Here is a 20429-nt window from a genome sequence, read left to right as displayed (position 1 = left end):
AGTACTCTCCTCCAATCTACCTAATCCTGTTTGCAGAACTAGAGAGCTGGCTTTCAGCAAAATTGTTCTGAAATATGCAGATTTTAAATCAGTTTTATAAAAAGTTTATAAAACTTTCAATGAACTTTTCAAGATTCATTAAAATGACTCACTTTATTCCTACGGACATCAACTATTCATGAAGTCTATTCAAGTGAAGATCATTTGCATAATAAAATCATTTAAATATGGGTTATATTAAAAACAAAATTTAAATAGAACAATAATATATTAAAAAGCCAAATGTAGTATAAATGAATGAAGTAAAGGGTAACTAAACTTCAGGTATTTTGTACAACCATCTGTATGCAGTAGCAATACTTAATTATATAAGTAACTCAGGAATCTTTTCATCTTTAGAAGAGGATTATCTACAAAAAATGGTCAATTCTGCATTAGGGTCCCAATACAAACACTTATGCATGTGCTTAAAGATAAGTATATGCCTGTTCATTTGCAGGTTCAGTGCCTTTGATTTTCTAGTTCTAAAGCTAGCAGGATACAATATGTCAGTGAAATAAAACTGCCCTTTACAGTTCAAAAGAAAAAAAAAATGGCTGGGTAAGCCTATTAACTTTGATTAAATAAAAACAAGGGTAATATAGTCGTTTAGGTCTGTCATATGCCAACTGACATATCAAGATATGCATGGTAGTCTGCAAAGTAACAAGGTATCAAAACAAGGAACATTAGAAATTGCTTACTCGTTGTTGGCAGATCCATTTTATTTCTATGTTAAACCCAACATCTTCAGGAAGGGATTCCAGAACCTGGATAAAACAGTATTATAAAAAGGCATCAAATCACATGATGCTCCTTAAGTGCTACTGCTCAGGATAAATACAGGACAAAAATGCTGAGACATCACCCAGCAAAGGCCAACAGTACAGCATACAACTTGTGCTTTAACACTTAAAGGCATATTATCTCTTTTCTACTCTGGTCCAAAGTGGGTAAATGAAACAACAAGCAAAACCTTCAGGAATTAGCTGCAGCATTATCTGCAACTAACTTTATATGTACTAACACTTTGAGATGTACAGTTACTTACAGTTTACAAATACTTAAACAGTGCATACATTTTCTTTTTGGCTACTTATCACACATTTTTGTTTTATATAAAAAACAATTGCTCTGATTAACCGTCAAAAACTGTCTGGCATAACAGATAAAATTCCTTTATCTAGGCCAGTTCATTATCCCCATTTGTTCATGTTTATCTCTCAGACAAAAGATGAAGACTTTAATTTGGCTTTGGGAGAATAGTAGCTCAGCAATAGCTGTAAAGGGCAAAGAGAAGCACAGTTCAAGAAAAAATAATAGTTTCAAGAATTATCACAGATTAAGTCTGGTAAACAGTTTCAGGAAAAAAAGCCAATTCAAAATGCAACTTTGGCAAAGATCAGTTATTAATGGAATATACTGGAACTGTACTCACTCAGTGCTATGTGTGGCTGTGCTAAGTAGCAGAAGCTAAGTGGTGAATGAATACAATTCTAACGCTAAAATTTTGAAAAGTGGCCACCAATTGCAGATGCCTCAAATCTTGGGGCCCAATTTGACACCTCCAAGGGTCTGATTTTCAGAGATATTAAGCACCTGCAGGTCCCAGAAACGTCTAGAATTGTGGGTGAATAGGACTTCTGAAAGGCAGGCCCTAGGTGTCAATCTGGGCACCTAAAAACTGAACCATCCACAATTAGCATCTACTTTTGAAAGTTCTGGCCCTTAGCCTCTTTTTATTGCCGGTACACCCATTTTCTTGGCTCTGATGCACTGCTGCTGGTTAACAGCTTCTTGTCAACTGCTGAGACAAAATATTTCATTAGCCACCAGTGAGCTCCTATTGCAGAAAAATCAGGACTGAACCTCCAGGATGATTCAGGAAAAAGATAGAAATGGAAAAAAGTTCTTCCACATCTTTTTTTGGCTTCTCCTCAAAAGTGAAGCAGAAGATCAAAAGAGGTCTCATTGATAATACATGTTGGAAACTGAAGGGGTTTTGAATGTGGCCGATACTATTATAGTGGCCATATAACCTACATTGGTTATTTACTCGAAACAATTATAGCATTTCAATGCCCCTGAAATCGTGTACATAGGCAGTCAAAAATAAATTGCATTATGAACCCTTTCCTTGTCCTGTGACAAAAATCTTTTGAAGTTCATTTTCTAGTCTCCAGTTCTGTTAAGCATGCAAGAACCCAATTGAAACTTATTTATAAATATTTCCAAATTTCAATTTGTCTAGTGTTACACTGCTCTGCATTGTCTAGTTCCACACTAACTGCTGCTTACGGTCTGGAGAGATGGAAATGGTTGATTCTCAGAAACAGGGCTTTCCTCCCCGTTAACAGATGCTGAAATTAAATATAAAATATAGTATTAAAAAAGGTGAATAGCAGTATTGCTAACCCCCAAACTAGGAGACTGTCTTCAAAACCATGACATTTTAAGAGATTAACTTGTTTTTAAAGTTTGTCTTCTGCTCCCAACCCACTTCCAACATGTGAGTGACAAATTAGCGTTGCCAAGTCAAATGTATAGTGAGTAAGATGATTTTGGCCCCTGCTGCATGAGCTTTTCCTAGAGTACACAACTTAGATGGGCGTCCCATTGTGCAAGGCTCTGTATAAACATATAGTAAGAAACTCATGTCCAGAAGAGCTTATAATTTAGTTCAAAGTGTGTCACAGGAGCTGCAAGTTGACTTGAGGCTACCAGACTTCCATTAAATGGGAATACCTTTCAATCCCTGCTGAGCTGGACTTCATACTGGTGACCTACGGTTGAGAGGCTCTACAGCTCTTTAGCAATGCCCTGAGACATACAGAATATGTCTACACTAACAGAACACCCCTGGCTGGCCCATATCAGCTGACTTGGGCTTCAGGGCTATAAAACTGCAGTGTGAACATTCAGGGTCAGGCTGCAGCCTGGTCTCTGGGACTCCTTTGGTGGGGGGTGGGCGGGCGCATTCCCAGAGACCAGGCTCCAGTCCAAGCCCAGACATCTACATTGCAATTTTATAGCCCTGCAGCCTAAGCCCTATGAGCTTAAGTCAACTGATACAGGCGAGCCACAGGTGCTTTACTGCAGTGTAAACATAGCACTTATAGGGAGCTGTGGGTAATATACCTTCAAGAATCAGGCTTGTTTTCTAGAAGTTCTGACCTTTCTGTAGCTTACACAGACAGGATCTTCCCCTCAGGAAACACATGCACAGTTTCCCACGCATTATTCTCAACCTCAAATACACATTTAATATCTCATATGCTGTTCTTAAAGGGACAGATCCCATTAACCAAAATACAAGCATAAAAAATGCAACAGTATAAAACGCAACATGTAGTCACTTCTAAATGTGATGTTTTGCAATATAAAACCATCTCAACACTTACTTCAGAGTCCTACACTAACTTTTATTCATATATATATATTTCACCCCTCCCCCGAGTCATCAGCAGAGTTATACCTTTTGACCCACAGCACAGATCTTTTCTACTTCTGCTAGAGTAATTGGTGAAAGGAAAAACATGCTGTTCTCAATATGAGCCAGTCCATACAGGGAGACAACATACACACAATGCCAGTGGATTACATTAGCATTTGAGAAAAACAAGGTTACTTACCAGTAATTGGTGTTATTCGAGATATGTGTTGCTAATGTCCATTCCACTACAGGTGAGTGCATGCCACCGTGCATGGTTCCCGGAATTTTTTCCCTTTAGTAGGCCCTGTAGGGCCGGCTCTAGCCCCCTGGAGGCCCGTGCGCATGCCACAGTATATGAGCCCTACGCGCCCTCAGTCCCTTCTTTCTGCCAACTCCGGCAACGGGGGGTGGGTTGTGGAATGGACATGAGCAACACATCTCGAAAAACATCAGTTACTGGTAAGTAACTTGTTTTCTTCTTCATGTAATTGCTCATGTCCATTCCACTATAGGTGACTAACAAGCAATACCTTGGAGGTGGGTAGGAGTTACCAGTGAGCTGCCCTCAGCACAGCTCTGCCGAATCCCGCACCCTCTCTCGCCTGCTGGATGAAGGTGTAGTGGGACGTGAAGGTATGCACCGACGACCAGGTGGCGGCTTTGCAGATGTCCTGCAGGGGCACTCTCTCCAGGGAGGCTGTAGACGAGGCTTGTGCTCTGGTTGACTGCACTGTGCTGGTTCCTGGAAGCGGCACCCTCGCCTGATCGTAGCAGAATCTGATGCACCATGTAATCCACAAGGAGATGTGCTGGGTGGAGACAGGTGAGCCTTTCACCTAGTCCACCACTGCAACGAAGAGCTGCGTCAATTTCCGGAGCAGCTTTGTACGCTCGATGTAGAAGGCCAGAGCTTGTCTCACATCCAGCGAATGCCATCTCCTCTCCTCCTCTGAACTGTGTGGTTTGGGGAAAAACAGGGGGGAGAAAAATACCTTGGTTACAATGAAATTGGGAAACCACCTTGGGCAAGAAGGCTGGGTGCGGCCTCAACTGCACCTTATCCTTACAGAATACTATATAAAGGGGCTCCGAGGTCAAGGCCCTAATTTCGGAGACCCTTCGAAGGTTACCTTCCATGAAAGCATGAGCAGAGGGCATGAAGCCATGGGTTCAAAGGGTGGCCCCGTGAGTCTCAAGAGGACCAGGTTGAGATCCCAGGGAGGCACCGGGTTGCAGACCTGAAGATACAGCCTCTCTACCCCCTTGAGGAACCTGACAGACATGGGATGGGAGAACAGGGATCTCCCCTCTAGTGGCTGATGGAAGACCGATGGCCACCAAGTAAACCTTCAATGAGGCCAGTGCCAGACCCTGGAGCTTTAGCTGGAGCAGGTACTCCAGGATCGCCTGAATGCCCCAGGACTCCGCCCAAGAAGTAAACAGTTTGCACTTAGTCTGATACACAACCTGTGTAGAAGGTTTCTTGTTGCCCAGCAGGACTTGTTAGACCTGCACCGAACAGGCTCTCTCTCCCTCCGTCAGTCACAGAGCCTCCAGGCCATGAGGTGTAGGGAGTCCAGGTCCGGGTGCAATAGGTGACCATGGTCCTGGGAGAGAAGGCCGTGCCGCCTCGGGAGCTCCATGGGCAGGGCGATTGAGGGGCCCAGCAGCATGTTGAACCAGTGCTGTCTCGGCCAGGCCAGAGCAATGAGTATGACCGTCCGCCCTGTCCCTCTTTATTTTCAGTAGAACATTCTGCTTCTGCCCAAGGGGCCGGAACGCATACATGAGGGTCTCCATCCAGTCGATGAGGAATGTGTTGGAAATCGACCCGGTCTCGCGACCCCAGAGCAAGCAGAACCTCGGGCACTTCGTGTTCCAAGCCGACGTGAATAGGTTCACTTGGGAACACCCCACTTTCGGAAGATTGCAGTCACTACTTCCGGGTGCAGCGACCAGTCATGGCAGGGTAGAAATGACCTGCTGAGGCAATCTGCCTTGTCGTTCCTCACTCCCAGAAGGTGAGAGGCAGTCAAGTGGAAGTCGTGCCTCATGGCAAAGTCCCACAGACGTGCAGTTTCCTCACAGAAAGCCCAGGAGTGCGCCCCTCCCTGCCTGTTTATATAAAACATAGCTGCGGTGTTGTCTGTCAGCACCTGCACCACTCTGTCAGGAATAAGAGGAACACCCGGCATGCTTGGCGAATAGCCCTCAGCGCCTTCATGTTGATGTGCAGACGCCTGTTCTTCCCTGACCAGAGCCCGAGTGCTTAGGTTGGTGCTGACGTGGGCTCCCCATCCCACATCCGAGGCATCGGAGATTAGGGTAACCGATGGGATCAGTTCCCTGAACGGAACGCCCTTCCACGCTGCCCTGGGAGACTTCTACCAGTCTAGGGAGGCTAGGACGGGCAGAGGAACTGTGACCACCCAATTCAGTGGGTGTCTGCTTGGCACATACACCGAGGCCACCCACGCCTGAAGCAGCCTGAGCCTCAGGCAAGCTAGTTTCACTACGTACGTGCAGGGTGGCCCCAATTAATTATATGTGTAGCACTGGGGTTAGTGTGGACTTCTGCTCATTTATGAGCAGTCCCAGCCTGCTGCACATAGAGCAAGTGAGGGTCACGCTCTCCTGCACTTGGGACCTGGACCTGCCTCTGATCAGCCAATCGTCCAGGTAAGGGAAGATTTGCACACCCTTTTGCCTCAGGTGGGATGCCACTACCGCTATGCATTTGGTGAACACCCCTGGAGCTGAAGATAGGCCAAAGTGCAGGGCTGTCAATTGGTAGTGGGAGCCAGCCACCGTGAAGTGGAGGAAGCGCCTGTGGCTGGGGAGGATGGACACATGAAAGTATGCGTCCTTGAGGTCAAGGGCGGCATACCAGTCTCCTGGATTCAGGGAAGGGGTTATGGAGGCTAGGGAAACCATGCGAAACCTGAGTTGTTTCTCATATTTGTTTAGACGACGCAAGTCTAATATGGGTCTCAGACCCCCCTTCGCCTTGGTACTTCCTCATCCCCTCAAATAGAACCCCTTCCCCATTCTGCCTTGAAGAACTATAACCACTGCTCCTATGTCGAGGAGGGTGTCCACCTCCTGCAAGAGGAGTTGCTCATGAGAGGGGTCCCTGAAGAGGGAGGGGTTGTTGGGGGAGTAGAGGTAAATTGTATGGCATAGCCCCCAGAGACTATCCCGAGGACCCAACGGTCCAAGTGATCTTTGCCCAATCAGGATAGTAGGGTCTTAACCTGTTTAGGAATGGGCGGGGCGGATCCAGGAGAGTAACAGGGGTGCCACCCTCGGGCGTACTATCAAAACTGCCTCCTATGATTGCCCAACCCCCTGGGGGGCCCCTGCTGGGGGGCTGAGGATGAGCTGGGGGGCTGATTCCATCTTCTAAACCCCCTATTATTGTCCCTATTCCTATAGGGTTGAAAAGGCCTGGGCAGAGGCCTTGGCTGCTGCTGCACCTGGGGCCGTGACTGATGCCTGGAAAACTGGGCCGTGTAAAGGCCCAGGGAGAGAAGCGTAGCCCTGGAGTCCTTCAGACCGTGCAGCTTTGCATCGGTCTGATCAGAGAAGAGGGCCAACCCATCGAAGGGGAGGTCCTGGACTGATTGCTGCACCTCCTGGGATAGGACTGAGGATTGCAGCCACGAGCACCTCCTCATGGAAATGGAAGAGGCTATGACCCTACCCACCAAATCAGCAGCATCACAGAACGTTTGGAGCACTGCCCTAGCCACCGTGATTCCTTCATCCAGGATGGTGGTGAAGTCTGCGGCCTGGTCCTGGGGCAGGGCCTCAGCAAACCGCCTGAGGGAGTCACAAATTAAAATTATATCTCCCCAGGAGGGCCTGATGGTTGGCCATCCTGAACTGCAGGGCTGCCATGAAATAAATTTTTCTCCCAAACAAATCCAACTTTTTGTTGTCTTTGTTCTTGGGAGTGGAAGCAGGCTGACCTGGCCTGCCCCGCTGGTTGGCTGTGTCCACCACCAGGGTTCCCGGGGCCGGGTGAGTGAACAGATACTTGAATCCTTTGGCCGGGACATAATACTTTTTCTCAGTCACCTTCGACATAGGGATGACCGAGGAAGGGGTTTGCCACAGGGCCTTAATTTTGGGACCCTATCATGGACTGGTAGGGCCACTCATGCTGGGGCAGCCGCCGCCAGCACATTGAAGAGGGTATCATCGGCCTCCACTAACTCCTTGACCTCCAGCCCCAAGTCAGAGGCCACCCTCTTGAGCAGCTCCTGGTGTGCCCTGAAATCCTCCAGTGGCGCCATGTGGTCCCAGGAGACTGCCTCATTTGGGGAGGAAGAAGAGGACTGCCGAGGCATGTCCTGCAGGTGCTCCCCTGCCTGCCGAAGGGATGCACCCATACAAGGTCTCTCCATGGGATCCAACTCCTCATCCGAGAAACGGTGTCTATAGGCCTTCTCCTGTGCCAGGGGCACGGACTGCAACCCAACTGACAGGGTGGATTGGGGCCCCGGTCCCATCTGGATGCCCCATGGGGGCCCAATAAGGCCATTGATGTGGCCATAGTCCCTGGGGTCAAACCAAGGCTGACTGTGCCACCTGCTGTGATGCCTTGTGGGGGCATCGGCTGTCACGACGACTGTCCCCCCTGTGGGACCCTGAGCCAGTAGACCGGCAGTGCCGTGGCCATCCTCGGTCCCGGGTGCCGTGCCAGGGACCATCATCGACACCACCGACATGGAGGGTGACGAGGACCGCCTCCATCACTGCGAGCGGTGCTGATGGACTGAGGCGCACTCCGAAGAGCTCTCGGTACCAGAGTGCCATCTTGGTATGAGGACTTGAGGTGCTGCTTGTCCCTTGGTGATCGAGACCGTCGCTGCTCTGAACTCTGCGGTGTTGAGCCTGACTCCAGCGACCGGGTTCCGCGTCGGGGACTGCACAGTGCGGGGTCTTCGTATGGCAACCGGGTTCCGCGCCGCCTCAGTGCAGGCAAACCGCTCGGTGCCGAGTCCTCCAACAGTGACCAGGTTCTGCACCGCCTTTGTGCAGGTGAACGCCTCCGTGCCAGGGATCTGGAGCAGGAGATGTCTGAGTGCCGCCTGGCGGACCTCAACTGGTGCTGCCTCTTGGCCTGCGCTGCTTCTGGTGCCAGGGACCGACATCGGCGTCAAGAGGGAGACTCCGCATCCTGAGTCAAAACAGGCCGGCTCGACAACGCCGACCTGGAGCGACTGCTGGGGGAGTGTCCTCGCTCTACCCCCAGTGGCCATCTGGTGGGAGATCTTCCTCCCCATACGGGGGATCTCCACCACCCTATGGGGGGACCCAACGCGGGCTTGCCCCAGGACACCGGCCCCTTCTCCCTCAGGAAGGGAGGGGTGGAGGCTCTTGCCACCTGAAAAGCCTCCGGTGTCGATAGTATCACAGCAGTGGCACTCTCCCACTTCCAGGGGTCGGGGGAGGCTCCCTGCTTGGAGATGCAGGCACGGGAGAAGACTCGGCAGGCTGTGGCATCTCCGCACTCAACCCTGCCCATATCAACGGTGCAGGGGAGTGTCTGTGCTCCACGCGCTGTCTCTTTTTCTTTGGCACCGAGGATGTTGCTCAGTGCCAAGTCAAGCCCAGTGCTGGCGGTGCACTCTGCACCGAGGTGACGCTCGGTGCCGAGGAACGGCTCGGACGCTGGGCCAAGCGCTGCCTCCATGAGCAGGGCTTTTAACCGGATCTCTCGGTCCTTCTGAGTCCACAAGTTTAAAAACCCTGCAGATCTTACATTTATCTTTTCTGTGCTCTTCCCCCAGGCACTTAAGGCACTGATCAATTGGGGGGGGGGGGTGTGTGTGTCGCTGAGCCGGAAAGCCTTCCCGCAGGAGGCACACGGCTTAAATACAGGCGACCAGGGCATGGCCCGACCATTCTAAGTCCCTCAGGGACTTCTTATCTAACTACACTTAACACTACTTAACAATTACTTAAAACTAACTGAAGTACTTCAAATAACGAAGAGTTCAAACAAGGGGAATAGTACTTGCAGAGAGCAAGGCTAGTTCCAGCAACCGTCATGGGTGGAAAGAAGGAACTGAGAGCGCGTAGGGCCAGTAGTGCCTCATATACCGTGGCATGTGCGCAGGACTCCAGGGGGCACCAGAGCTGGCCCTACGGGGTCTGATAAGGGGAAAAAAGTTCTGGGAACACGGTGGCGGGTACTCACTTATAGTGGAACGGACATGAGCAATCACTCGAAGAAGAACAGCGTAATGCTGGTCATCAGGGTTCTTGGTTTCTTCCTCTGGCTACAGGACCAGATTGTGGTCTAGTGGTTTCAGACAGCGTAGCTAAATATAAACAATACCCCTGTGTGTTGTCTTTGGGGAATGAGTCAGAGACCTCTGGATGTAAGAGCGTAAGCCTTTATCACTTGAGACCCAGATCTTTTAACATGGAAACTGTAACAAGAATCATAAGCTGCCATATATGGTCTGGTTGCTAAAGGGTGACAGATCCACACTATGTTAGTACTACAGGGGTTACAGAAGCACCTAATTTGCCATACTCCTTCAGGCAAGTTGTGTCAAAGTGGGTAAGATTTGGCTTTGTTTTATTAGACACCTAGATTCGACTTCCAGCTCTGCCTAAAATGACCTTGTACACATTCTCAGTTATCTTGGGTGAATGATAATTAACCCCTCCTCCAAGGTAGCAGTATGCACCTTGGCTGGTAATAGTGAAGGGCACAGAAATATTAAGGAGCTGAGACAAACTCATGGTCTCTTCTGGTTGCAGTTCACTGCACCTTCCTCAAGACTACATTGTAGTATGTGGGAAACTTCTCTGATTTTGTTTTCCCCAAATTATGTTATGGAGGGAGCTTTTCATGTCATCAGAAGACTGCCTATAAAAGGTAGCCAAAATCATGTTATTTCCAATAAATTTGAGAGTTGGCAACACTGGATTGGTGAACACCTTCTGCTTGAAGACATGTTTCCAATAAGAACTAGATACAACAAAGTACTATTTATCAAAATTAAGCCAGTCAATGCACTCTATACATAAAAGTGGCACTCAAAAGTTCAGTTGCACAATACTTTAATTGGCACCTCCAGTTAACTGGCATCTTTTACTAAAACTTTAAAAACAAATTATAGTACATTTAATAGTTCATTATGAAGTCTTAATATATTTTGTCACTTGTACTTCAGTTTGACGTAGTACTGTCTGTGATTCACAAAATGTAGGACAATTGGCTTCTGTATTAGTATGCCAACCCTCAAAAATTCTGTAATTTGCAACCTATCTCCTAGGATGTGCTAATTAATAAAGTAGTTAAGATTCAACTACAGTTTGCATAATGGATTCTGGAAAGGTAAGTCTTTTTTGTTGAAATATTAAAAAAGCAAGTTACCAAGTATGAGCAGGATAATGGTCTAATACATGCAATGCATATACAAACTAAAGGTTCAATGAGTGATCTTAAGGAAGGATTAAAAGACCACAAGTCAAATAAAAAAATCCCTCGCATTTTTCTGAAGTAACTTCTTATGAAAGACACCATGGAAAATGGCTCAGAATACAGAATTCTGACATCTGATAAACTCCTGATTTGACAGACTCCACTAGTTATTCTTACTCCCCCAGGGCATTGTTTCAATAATGCACTCATGCTTTAAGCAAGCTCAGTAAATTGATGATAGCGTCCACTTCATTACATCAACTGCAAAATGGAAACACAACTGGCAAAGAAATTCAGTTTAAGTTTACAAATTTAAATTATAGTGCACTAAAAGTTTTCATAATGCAGTAAAATGACATATTTCACTGTTATCAGAACTAACTATATCCTGGAGATACAATTCTATAGTGAATAGCAAAATTAAATTCTGCAGCAACAGAGACGTTACTTATTCTATAACAGCCCAAGGTTAGTAGCCTTTAGGGCACACTGCAAGATCCATCTTTGTCCCTGGAATATAGGGAGCTAAGAAACCAGTAAGGTCAAGAAGTTGGAGGGAGACATTGGTGGTGATTTTGTTGTTGGAGTATTTACAATTTTTCTTAAATGTTGTTTGAGGGCAGTATTACATGCTACCAGTGATGCTTTAATATATAATAAACCCCCTTGTGAAAATCCTGTGTGATGAATAGGGCTCTCAAGTATTTGAAAATCTCAACTTTCAGTTTCCAAGAATAAACAAAACTGACTGGAAAATAAACATTTCAATGACAATATAAATTCTTATAAGGCAGCAGATAAAGACTTCTGTATTAATACATACCACTGTGCTCTTTTAATTTCAAGGCAGTCACATGAGACAGCTAAAGATCACAAAAAGAATATATTAAATTAACAAGTATGCTTTTATCTGTAGAGACCTTACTATTTTGATAAACAACAATTTGATTTTTCCTTTTGAATTCCCTTACGTTTTAAAAAGTTTAAAAGCCTGTCAAATATGCAGTTCTAGTAGGAAGACAGACAAAAGATTCTAATACCTGTATCTATTTTCTTTCCACCTTGCCTTTTTTAAGATTTCAAGGAGAAAGTGCAAAATATATATATATAAAAAATAATCAAGCCAGAAAACGTACAAGTGGAAAGGGCAATAAGGATACAATTTTAAGTTAAGGTTTGTAAGGCACTTTATGAACATTGTACTTTCTCCTTTTGTAATCAGTCTGCAAATGGTCATAACTTGCATCCCATAAAACTCATCAAGTTTGGTCTTTATACTTTCTGTGTTTTGGGCCCATTACAAGCAGAGAGCTGACAGTAGTTTATGGGATGGGGCCACGTATCTGACTGAGAATAAGGGCAGGGCTTAGGCTGAAGACCCCGAACATTTTCCATTTTTCCTTCGAGGCTGAAGGAGGAAATTGAGTAATTTAAGAAAATAAGAGTTCCTAAAATTCTTGTTTCAGCCACCTCATTGATTCAAGTAAGACGTTTCACCCCCACTTTCAGCTCTGATGCTTCCCAGACTCATCTCCTGGTCTCTATTTTTCCAGCAAGTTAATGACTCCTTGGTATCCATAGCAACCAACCAGGTTAGATTGGTATTGCAAGGGTATATCTAGATTAAGCTAGGATTATCTGATCTACCCTTGACATCTCTTCCTAATGCAGACAAACCCGCAAAACATCAAATCTAGTTTTAATATCCTTCCTTTTGCAATGATTCTGAACTATCATCAGCTTTAAATGACTTCTAAACACCATCTTCAGGCTATTCTATTTTTTTACTCATACTGTCTCAGTACTCAATATGAATGGGTCATCATCTGGGTGTGGTTAGTATGCTGTTCCACCTTTCCACCCACTGTACGTGAGTTATATGGTCAGAACAAATTGCACACATACCACAAAGTAGCATTCAATCAGAAAAGTTATTTTCCTTAAAAGCTATTCAACTGATCACAACGACAGTAAAAATACCTTTAAAAATCCTGTTAACATAAAAAATCCTAGTGTCGGATTTTTAGTTACTGAGTACCCTCATCTTCCATTAACTTCTACGAAAGCTGTGAATACTTAGCACTTCTGAAAATTAGGCCCTTACTCCTAATAAACTGAAGATGAGATTCTCATGGTAGCAATACTACAGATATGGCAATTCCATTTTAAACCCCTACTTCCAATCCCCTATATATTTCTCCAAGAATTTCCCTCAAGTTTTTGGGGGAGTAAAAGTAATCCATTTAATCATCTACAACTAAGAGGTCATTTTTTGTGCTCAGTAATTCATATAGCTTAATATTTAAACTCCCTGCCTGATATATAGCTAGTCTTCCATAAAGAATGCTCTCTGCTAAATTTGAAAAAAAGTTTAAAATACAGTCAAATGCTGTTAAAATTTCTTATTGTGTATGTGCACTACGTTCAGAGCAGCAGCAAATGCTCTCTCAGAGCTTTACTATTTCAAAATGAAGGCTTGATATAGATAAATAAAAACAGCTACTGTTAAGCAACCTATCAGATTATCCTACCATGATATTACCTTTAATAACTGCAGTTGGTCATATGAGAGTTCTTTTACTGGGATCTCAAACAATTCCAATGGCTCAGCATCAAATTTCTTGGAAAAAAAATATATTAGACAATAAATGTTGATACTTCACTACAAAGTGTGAAAAGCAATATACTTTTACTTCGAGACAAATATCACTAAATCATTTAGCCAAGCACACTGACAAATATTTTGTTTGCTACTGCTATGATAGCACTTTGTTTGTGGATGAGTCGACCAGTTTTCAAGCATGGCAGCATGGGCATTTGGCTGTGCCAAACGGTAACTGTTTTAGTGCACTTTGTTAAAGCAAAAGTAAGATTTGCCAACACAATTTAGGACTTAATTTTCAAGTGGTCACCTATGCACCTGGCTGTCCTGCATGTTATTAAAAATTCTTTTAATGGACTACATTTATTCATTAAAAAAAACACATTAATTTATTGATGTTACTCTGCATTCAACCTGAAGTTAACAAGTTGGAAAGTGTACAATAAAAACACAAACCCCAAAACACTTCATTTGACAACCCTCCCAAATTTACTCTTTGCACTTCTCCAAAACATTGATGAAGAGAATACATATCCTGGTAAAACTGACACACACCATGCTTTTCATATGATGTCCTGGTATTCCAAGAACTTATTTCAAGACATCTGAAATGTCCCCATTTTTCATTTCAAAGGGCTCGCCCACAAATTATAAAGTTTTTGTTCAAGCACTGCTATACTGTTGTAAGATGTTTTGAACATCCATTTCATTCATCACATATTGAAAGCAAGGGGAAGACAGAGTTCAACCTCTCTGAACTGTTCTGTTGACCCACGTGGACAGATCCAATGAGAGAATGTGGCGCTCTTAAGCCTTGTGCGACAAACTTTGCCACAAGTGCCCCATTTTTATTATGAAATTTATAATCACTTAAACATTTAATGGGCCGTATGCTATGAAACTTGGAGGTTTAAGAGAATTTCTACAAGTCTGCTGTAAGGCTGTGCTCTCCTTTCTGGCCTACCACTCAATCCCAGAGCAATTCTTCAGCCCCAATTTCCCTCCCCACAAAATGGTAAGTACTAGGACAGGGTAAGTAGTGCTTCAAGGGGCTGAGAAGCAAAAAAAAAAAAAAAAGGACAAGACAAAAAAAATCCAACTTTGATAATCTATAATGGACACAAAGGCTTGCGAGATATGATAGACTACAGGAATTTTCTGCCATTTTGTGGGTCATGGACCAAGAAGTTGAGAATCACTGCACTATAACATGGAAGAAAGTATTTCGGATCACATATCTGAAGTGCCCCAATGTCAAGATAAAGAATTCCTATTAGATTAACTCATCTTTTGTGATATATTTTCAGCAAAACAGCCATCTCCAATATATTAAGATTGCATGATTTGTTTCCATTCCATCCCTTTCTGAGTTACCAAATTATTTTTACAAGACACCTTGGGATGTCAGTCAAATAATTTCAGTTCCAATAACTGTCACACTAACAACAAAAATATGACCAGCACATTCATATATACCTTTTTCATAGCCATACAACAAGTGAGATCATGATATACAACAGGCACATGATCCTTAGAAAGATGTACATCGAATTCTACAAATGCTGCTCCCTGCAGAGAATAAAAAAAAACAAGACCTGCATATACACAAGGACTAGAGAGATCGCAGAAGAAAGTTTTCATACACATATATAAACAATGACAAACAAGGCATTTATCCAGTAAATGATATTAATAGTTGGCAATTTTGTTGCATATTTTGCATGTCAAATGAAATACAATAACTACACTAGCTGATAAAAGAGAGTTCAATACAGAACTGTGGAGCATTGCTGGTTATATGTTGACCACATTCTTCAGTTCAACAACTGAAAAGAAAGTGCACAGGAAGAAATATTTAAATAACCAGTATGTAGGTCTGATAGCTACTGTTTATTCAATCTCTTAAAGGTTCAAGTGTATGTCAAACTATTATAAACCCTTCACTGCAGAAAAGTCATGAGTGAAATTTACATGCCTTTCCCTGCTCTTAAATATAAGCTAAGGTGCTAAAATTTTTGTTTTCCCGACAACTTTTATGAGCTTGACGGTGTGATTCCAGATACTAAAGTTGCTGATGAGCCATTCGAGTATCAGTTAAAAACATGTGCAACATATTCAAATTTTAAAATGTAATCTATTTGGATTTTTATGTTATAAATACATAAAAGCATTTAGAAAGTTTAAAAGGAAGAAGGAAGCGCTACAGAACTGCATGTGCTGCTTTTATAAAAAAAGTCAACTGAAGAGAAGTTTTATTTTTGATTTATTAAAGAGGAATTATTCAAAAGTAAATCAAGTCCTCATCAAATTCCCACACCTACCTCGCATGTTCTCTCTCCATTAGCTTTAGAAGCTAAATAGAAAGTCCAGGACATTTCCACTCCTACTTTCAGCAGGCTTATTTAATACACTACTTTCACAGAATTAATTTTTTAACTTTGCCCAACATCCAATGCTTTGGAGAACTGAAAGACATGATGCTGAACTACAGACCACTCCTGGTTTCCTCTCTAATAGCAATTCCTGTGTTCCAATCATGCTTGCCTAATTATCTGAAACTGTTTCTTACTCTAGCCACCAAGAGAACAGCGGGACAGGAGGATCAATGGAGAAGGGCTCTAATTCGATTTTAATTTCCATTCCTTGAAAGATTTAGTTTCATAGAAAGATCACCTCTGCTGGACTAAACAGGAACTTTGTTTTAAGTGAATTACAAGTATCAGTGGTGGCTAACAAAATCCCTTACTCTTGAAGGAAGAGCATTACTCACCTTGTGCAGTAACGAGATATGTGTATCTCTGTGTTATTGATCCCTGTGCTACTGATTGGAGAACATTGGTAGCAGTGTCCATTCGGTCAACACGTGCTCCTCCCCCCATGTGCTGCCACAAGGCTAACCAGTGTTGTGCAGGCGAACCTTCATCAGTTCCTTCTACACCACAGAGTTTATGTTGAGAACTTCAGTGTAGGAGGGAGAGTTGTGAAGCCCCCATAGGGGGACACATCTTGAAGAACCATTGTTACTGCGCAAGGTGAGTAACTTCTTCGAATAGTGTCCGTATGGGTGCTCCACAGTAGGTGACTCCCAAGCAGTATCCCCAACTGGAGACTGGGGCTTCAGAGTCTAATCTGTAAGGATGCTAGTACCATAGCACCGAATTTGGTATCTGCAGCAGAGTCCCCCAGGATGGCATAGTGTTCTGCAAAGCTATGTGTAGGTGCCAAGGTAGCTACGCTGCAGGTTTCTGATATAGGTATACTCTTGGAGAAAGCGATGGACGAGAACACCAATCTTGTAGAGGGTGTAAGGATTGTGGATGGAGATGATAATTTACAAATCTGATAAGATTTGATACAGTCCAAGACCCATTTGGAGAGTTTTTGAGCTGAAATTGCTGTGCATTTAGACCTATCCACGATGAAAAGGAAGAGTCTCAAAGATTTTCTAAAAACTCGTCTTGTCCAAATAGAAGGTCAAGGCTCTCTTTACATCGAGCACAGAGGATGGTTTCCCCTATTATCCTGATGATAAAAGGTCGGAAAGCGAATGAGTTGGTTCATGTGAAATGCAGGAGTCACTTTGGGGGTGAACTTTGATGTGGTCTAAGCATGACTGTGTTGGAGAAGAATACTGTGAAGGGGGGGATGCACCATAAGAGACACTACCTCCCCCTATCCTTCTTGCTGAGGAAATGGCGATGAGGAACACCATCTTCATGGAAAGATGAATTAGAGAACAAGTAGCCATGGGTTCAAAGGGCAGTCTTATCAGTTTTTTAATACTAGTCTGAGATCCCATTGTGGGGTACAAAGCTTGGGTTGGGGAAAGAGGTTTGCTGAGCCTTTGAGAAACTTCTTCATAGTTTGTGTGGGGGGTGAATTGAGTAACCTTCTACCTCTTAGTGGAAGGTCGCTACTGCTGTTAAGTGTACATTTAGTGAGCTAATGGAGAGTCCCGATTTCTTGAGATTCAGCAAGTAGTCTAGGATTACAGGTAGAGTGGCCATATCTGGGATGACTCTTTTGGACTGGTACCAGACCTGGAATCTGGTCCACTTTTGTAGGTAATTATGCCGGGTAGCCATTTTCCTACTGTACAACAATGCTTCCTGTACCTCTTCAGAGCAGGATGTTTCTATGTGCTGGAACTCTAAAGGAGCCAGGGTCTGAGCCGTAGTAGCCACAGGTTGGGATGGAGAATGCATCTCTCATTTTGAGAGAGGAGGTAAGGGGTGGCTGGAAGAGTCATTGGTGGACACAGTGCCAGTTGTGAAAGGTTACCATGTCTGTCTACTCCAGGTTGGAGCAATCAGTGTGATGTTTGCTTTATCTTTTTTTATTTTCCAATAGGACTTGCAACCATAGAGGGAATGGGAGAAGGCATAAAGAAGGCCCTTGTCCCATGAGAGGGAGAGCAACCTTCATGGAGTGCTGACCAATGCCTGCCCTGAAGGAACATTGTGGACATTTCTTGTTATGGTAAGTGGTGAACAAGTTTATTATTGGAGCCCCCCCCCCATCGTTGGAATATGTCACTGAGTACCACTAAGTCTAACTCCCATTTGTGATTGTATGGGATTTTTCAGCTGAGACTGTATGCTATTGTGTTGTGCCCTCCCTGTACGTTGGTGTGTTGTGCTGATATTGTAACAGGGTGGAAAATAACCAGTTCATAGTTTTAGTGCTTCCTTCCATACACCGGGAAGGTGATTTGGCACCTCCATGATGGTTTATGTAATACTTGCATGTTATATTGTCCATCATGACCTTTGTGCGTGCGCGCCTCTCATCAGCAGAAGGAAGTGAGCACACGTGTTCCTGACTGCTCTGAGTTTGAGTTGATGTGAAGGCATGTCTCGGGTGGAGACCATTTGCCCTGTACTGTGAGATTGTTGAGATATGTGCCCATCTTATGAGGGATGCACTGGTAGCGAGGAGCAGAGATGGGGGAAGCTGGGCAAACGGGATTCCCGTGCAGGCATTTGCTACGTCTTTCCATCAATTCAAGGATTGTTTAATCTTGGGGGGTATTGATAGTTTGTTTAGGCTGTCTCTATTCAGTCTGTAAACCAAACTAAACCATGAGTGAGGCATCCCATACGAAGTTTGGCATGAGCTATCACTGATGTGCCCATGGCCATGTGCCCCAGAAGCTGAAGGCAGAGTCTGGCTGATATTTGAGGGCAGGACTGCACTGTCACAAAGCGTGGAGAGACTGAGGAATCTGATGTGGAAGGAAAGTTCTCACTCGGACAGAGTCGAGGTCGGCTCCTATGAATTCTAGCCTCTGTACAGGTGTTAATGTCGAATTCTGTGCATTGATTTGTAGGCAGAGATTCTTGAATAGATCCAGCATGATATGGGTAACTCACTGGGCTTCAGTGAAGGAACGCACCCTCAGGAGACAATCCTCCAGGTAAGGGTAAATCATAATGCCCTGGGAGCATAGGTGGGCTGCCTCTACCAAGAGGACCTTGGAGAATACTCCAAGGGGCTGATGAGAGGCCAAAAGGGAGTATTCTGTACTGGTAGTGGTGTTGGCCTAGTGTGAAGCTGAGGTATTGTTTGTGACTCAGTCTGATTGAAATGTGGAAGTAAGCATCTTGAAGGTTGAGGGACAAGAACCAGTCTCCCTTTTCTAATGCTGAAAAAAAATCATTGTCAAGGTGACATCTTGAACTTCCAAGCCTTGACAAATTTGTTGAGCATTCGGAGGTCTAGTATGGATCTCCAACCTCCCTTTTCTTGGGTAGCAGGAAGTCACAAGAGTAAAAATCTTTGCCTCTTAGATGTATGGACTCTGACTCTATGGCTCCTATGCTGAAGGGATGGTCTATTCCTTGTAGTAGCAGACTCTCATTCTAAGGGTCCCTGAAGAGGGATGATGAAGGATGCTTGGGGGAGGTGGAAGGGAGGTGAAGTGTACGGAGTACCTATTTTGAATAATCTCCTGCAGCAATTTGTCAGAGGTTATCCGTTCCAAGGTGATGTGGAACGGGATGAGAGGGCATCCATAGCGATGAAAGGTTTCCCAGCATCAGACAGTGTTAAGGAGAGTGGTCTGATGACACTTCGACTAATCCACCAAAACTGTCACTTTGATGTGAATGGCTGGGAAGAAGTAGGTTGAGAGCTCTAAGATTTCCATCTGCGGAACCTGGCATTCATTTTTTGGGGTTCATACAATCATTGAACTGAGTATTATGATGAACAGGGTCTGAATAAAGGTTGAGGACTATATTTTCTCTCCTGCCCAGGCATGTAGATTCTGAGCGTTTGAAGAGTAGCCCAGGAATCTTTTAAAGTGTGGAGGGAAGTGGCTATCTTCTCAGTGAACATTTTTGTATCTTCAAAAGGAAAGTCCTCCACAGTTGTTTGCACCTCTTTGGGGAAACCGGATAAATGCAGCCAAGAGGCTTGTCTCATCACGATTGCAGTAGAGATAGTGTGTGCCACTGTGTCAGCAGCATCAAGTGCAAACTGGAATGATGTCCCCATACAGGGGGTCAAATAAAAATGAAGCCTAAATAAAGATTGGATTTTTTTGTTTGGTTGGTTGGGTTTTTTGGGGTAAATAAAAGATAAAGGAGTAAAGAAAAGGAAAACTCAAAAAGGCAGCTAAAAATTAAGTTCTAAAGAAGATAATCTGCTAATGGATAGCTAAAGCTGCATCTCTAGCCAGGGGCTGTTGAGAAGGAACTGAGGAGGGTTCACCCACACAACACTGGTTAGCCTCGTGGCAGAGCAAGAGGAGGAGGCAGCACATGTGATGGCCAAATGGACACTGCTACCAAAAGTTCTCCGATCAGCAGCGCAGGAACACAGACGCACCTACAGTGGGGCACCCACAGAGATACCACTTGAAGAAATAGTAAATCCTACTTTCTTGAAGAGTCCTTACAATCAAT

General features: G+C 44.3%; 1 protein-coding gene across 2 annotated transcripts in view; it reads right to left on the bottom strand.

The window, feature by feature from the left end:
• Positions 1-20429, bottom strand: part of GPCPD1 (glycerophosphocholine phosphodiesterase 1) — an 83835-nt gene that overhangs the window by 13152 nt on the left and 50254 nt on the right. For both annotated transcript variants that reach the window (XM_067565338.1, XM_067565339.1), the window contains 5 exons: positions 14998-15090; positions 13462-13539; positions 11743-11782; positions 2338-2399; positions 744-809 (listed from right to left, as the gene is read on the bottom strand). In XM_067565338.1, the coding sequence (XP_067421439.1) occupies positions 744-809; positions 2338-2399; positions 11743-11782; positions 13462-13539; positions 14998-15090 (339 nt within the window). The remainder of the gene's footprint in view (positions 1-743; positions 810-2337; positions 2400-11742; positions 11783-13461; positions 13540-14997; positions 15091-20429) is intronic.

This window comes from Emydura macquarii, unplaced genomic scaffold, assembly GCF_026122565.2.
Source record: "Emydura macquarii macquarii isolate MOO-44397 ecotype Brisbane River unplaced genomic scaffold, CSIRO-AGI_Emac_v2 contig_2676, whole genome shotgun sequence".
In the NCBI taxonomy this organism is placed as follows: Eukaryota; Metazoa; Chordata; order Testudines; family Chelidae; genus Emydura; species Emydura macquarii.
The sequence above is the reverse complement of the archived record's forward strand: the minus strand, read 5'-3'. Positions and strand labels throughout refer to the sequence as shown.